Raw genomic sequence first — 2602 nt, 5'->3', positions numbered from 1 at the left:
ACGGCTCCTCCCTCGGAGTGGCCACATGGGGTTCGTCCGGGACAGTGCTGGTCGTAGCCTCTTCTTGCTCCGGAGTGGCCGTACAGTCCATGTCTTCCAGAAGCTCTTCTGACGCCTGGACTGACAAGCAAGGGGAGGCAGGCGAAGCGACGACGACTGGTGGAGGCAGAAGATCTCCCTCAGCTACTTCGACTAAGGCGTCCTCGATCACCTTCTCCCAATCCTCTTCCCCTGACTGCAATGCTGGCTTCGGGTCGATGGGTGAGTCGCAGGCTTCGCCCAGGGCCTCCATCAGGGTGTTCAAATCCATGGCTGGTGAGGGGGAAGGTGCGCTGCCTTTGGATGCCTCTTCCATCCATTCCCAACCGGACAGGTCTATTGGGATTTCTCCTTGGAGACTTACGCTTCCCAAATGTTGGTTTGTTAGGGTCTCGACTATGTGATTACGCTACCACTTGGTGTCCAACTCGAAGGGAGCGTGCGGGATGGGTTGCTTCCTGGACAGCAGCTCAGCAAACCATAGTACAAAGATTCCACAGTCCACTCCATTCTTTTGACGTGGCCCTAAATCAGAGGTGTCCTGCAGATGCCAGGCTTCCGGGGACCAGGGAATGTCATTCACCCGCGCGTATCTCTGCAGAGCGTGAAATAGCTGTCGCATCTCCTGGGGGTGTTTGTATCCCATCGAGTCATACGCGTGAACCTGCTTCTTTTCTGGGTGTACCGATAGCAGAGCCCAGTGCCCCACAGGCTTTCCCGGGATGAAGAGTGGCACCAGCAGGAGCTCCGGTAGCAAGGGGTTCACTCGCCTGAATCGCCGAGTGGCGGCATCGATTCTTCTCCTCCGTAGGTCGGTCAGGAAAAGTGAGTCAATACACATGGTGTTTGGTAGTCCGGGGGTATGGCGACTTCGCCGCTCTAGTAGACGCAAATAGCTGTCTATATGCAGATCGTTTAGGTAGCCCCCTTTCTCACCATCTGACAAGGGTAGTAGACGCAGTTTGTCAATTTCCTGTTTTGGGACCTTTATAAGCTCTCGCTCCATGCCTGTAACAGAAAGTGAATTGTGTGTCGGGATCAGTAGGATACGACAATCGTCGGGTTAGTAGGGAGGAAGGGGCGACACACCCGCGGTGCAGGAGTGCGAGGTGTCTAGGAGTGAAACAATTTAAGGTCCTTGGCATGAGCCACGCAGGTAGTTTGGTTCCCCTGACATTCCAGCCTAAACATGTTTCGCCCTATCCCTGCGATAATTTTGAATGGTCCGTCAAATTTTGGTGCCAGCTTGCCTGCTACGTGATCAATAGCCGAAGAGAGAACATGCGTCCTTTTTAGCACAAGCTGACCAATTTGGAATGGATTCTCACGATGACGTAGGTTGTAATAGCGGGCCTGACGGTTGTGCGATGCTTGCAGACTAGCTTGGCACTTATTCTTCAATCGCTCCATCAGCTGAATGCGTTGGCGATGTCTATCGTTTGTAGAAACATTCTCATTGGCACCTTCCTCCATTAAGGCGCCGTAGAGTGAGTGAGGTGGCTTTAGTTCCCGACAGAAATTTAACATGGCAGGGGTATACCCTGTTGACTCGTGAACTGAGGTGTTAACAGCAAATCGAAATTCGTCAAGGTGGTCATCCCACGCGCGATGATCACCCTTCACGTATTGAGCGATCATTGTTTTTAACACTCTGTTTTCTCGCTCTGTCGGATTTCCTTGGGGAGAGTACGGGGCAGTAAACTGGTGAGTAATGTTCCAGCTCTGAGTTAGTGCGGAAAATATCTTAGAGGTATATTGGGTGCCATTGTCAGTGACCAGAACTTCCGGGGCACCATATCGTAGTAGGATAAGATCCGTGAATCTTTTGGAGACCTGATGGCTAGTAGCATTTGTCAAAGGCGCTAGCTCCACCCACTTGGTAAAAGAGTCCTGACACACCAGTAAAAAGCGATTTCCTTTGCGAGAACGAGGAAGCGGCCCGACGAGGTCACTAGTGACGGTATACCAAGGACCGTGAGGTTGACGAAAGTGCATCTTCCCAATGGCTTTCTGTTGGTCCACCTTGTGCCGTTGGCATATCTCACATTTTCGCACATAGTCCTTGACAGCCTTCCGACAGTGGGGCCAGTAATAGCGGGCTGTTAATCTCTGTATGGTTTTGAACATCCCAAGGTGTCCTGCAGTAGGGGAGTCCTGGGTTTCTTTCAGTACTGAGGCTTGAAGATCTGGAGGGACACACAGTTTCCACCAAGACGAAGAATCGCCCTTAGTAGACCGAGATTTAATTCTCTTGTACACCTTCCCGTCTCGAAGGGTGTAATTCCTTCCATACTTTCCTTTCGTTAACTTTTCCCTAATGTCAACTAGCCAATTAGCCTTCTTGGGATTTCTCGTGTCATATTTTGGGTCCACTACGCTATCCTGCATTGACCTCGTGGTATTTCCAGTGGTCGCACAGCTTAATACTCTTTCTTCTCCCTTTACTTCAGGGCATTCTAACGTCGGGTAACGAGAAAGGGCGTCCGGGACCTTATGTAGAGCTCCTTTCCGGTATTGTATGTCAAAGTCCAGTTGTTGCAGCTCGAGGATCCAGCGAGCCAGT

The 2602-nt window shown here is 51.3% G+C and overlaps 1 protein-coding gene across 1 annotated transcript; it reads right to left on the bottom strand.

Moving 5' to 3' along the window:
- Window positions 1-448: 448 nt before the first annotated feature.
- LOC128997717 (sentrin-specific protease 1-like) lies at window positions 449-1045 on the bottom strand. The gene has a single exon (XM_054423360.1). It carries the CDS (start codon window positions 1043-1045, stop codon window positions 449-451), a length of 597 nt encoding a protein of 198 aa, XP_054279335.1.
- Window positions 1046-2602: the final 1557 nt, after the last annotated feature.

The sequence above is a fragment of the Macrosteles quadrilineatus genome, unplaced genomic scaffold (genome assembly GCF_028750875.1).
Source record: "Macrosteles quadrilineatus isolate MER2022 unplaced genomic scaffold, UCM_ALF_1.0 Scaffold_1__1_contigs__length_201487025, whole genome shotgun sequence".
NCBI classification, from domain to species: Eukaryota; Metazoa; Arthropoda; class Insecta; order Hemiptera; family Cicadellidae; genus Macrosteles; species Macrosteles quadrilineatus.
This window is presented reverse-complemented; position numbering and strand designations above follow the sequence as displayed.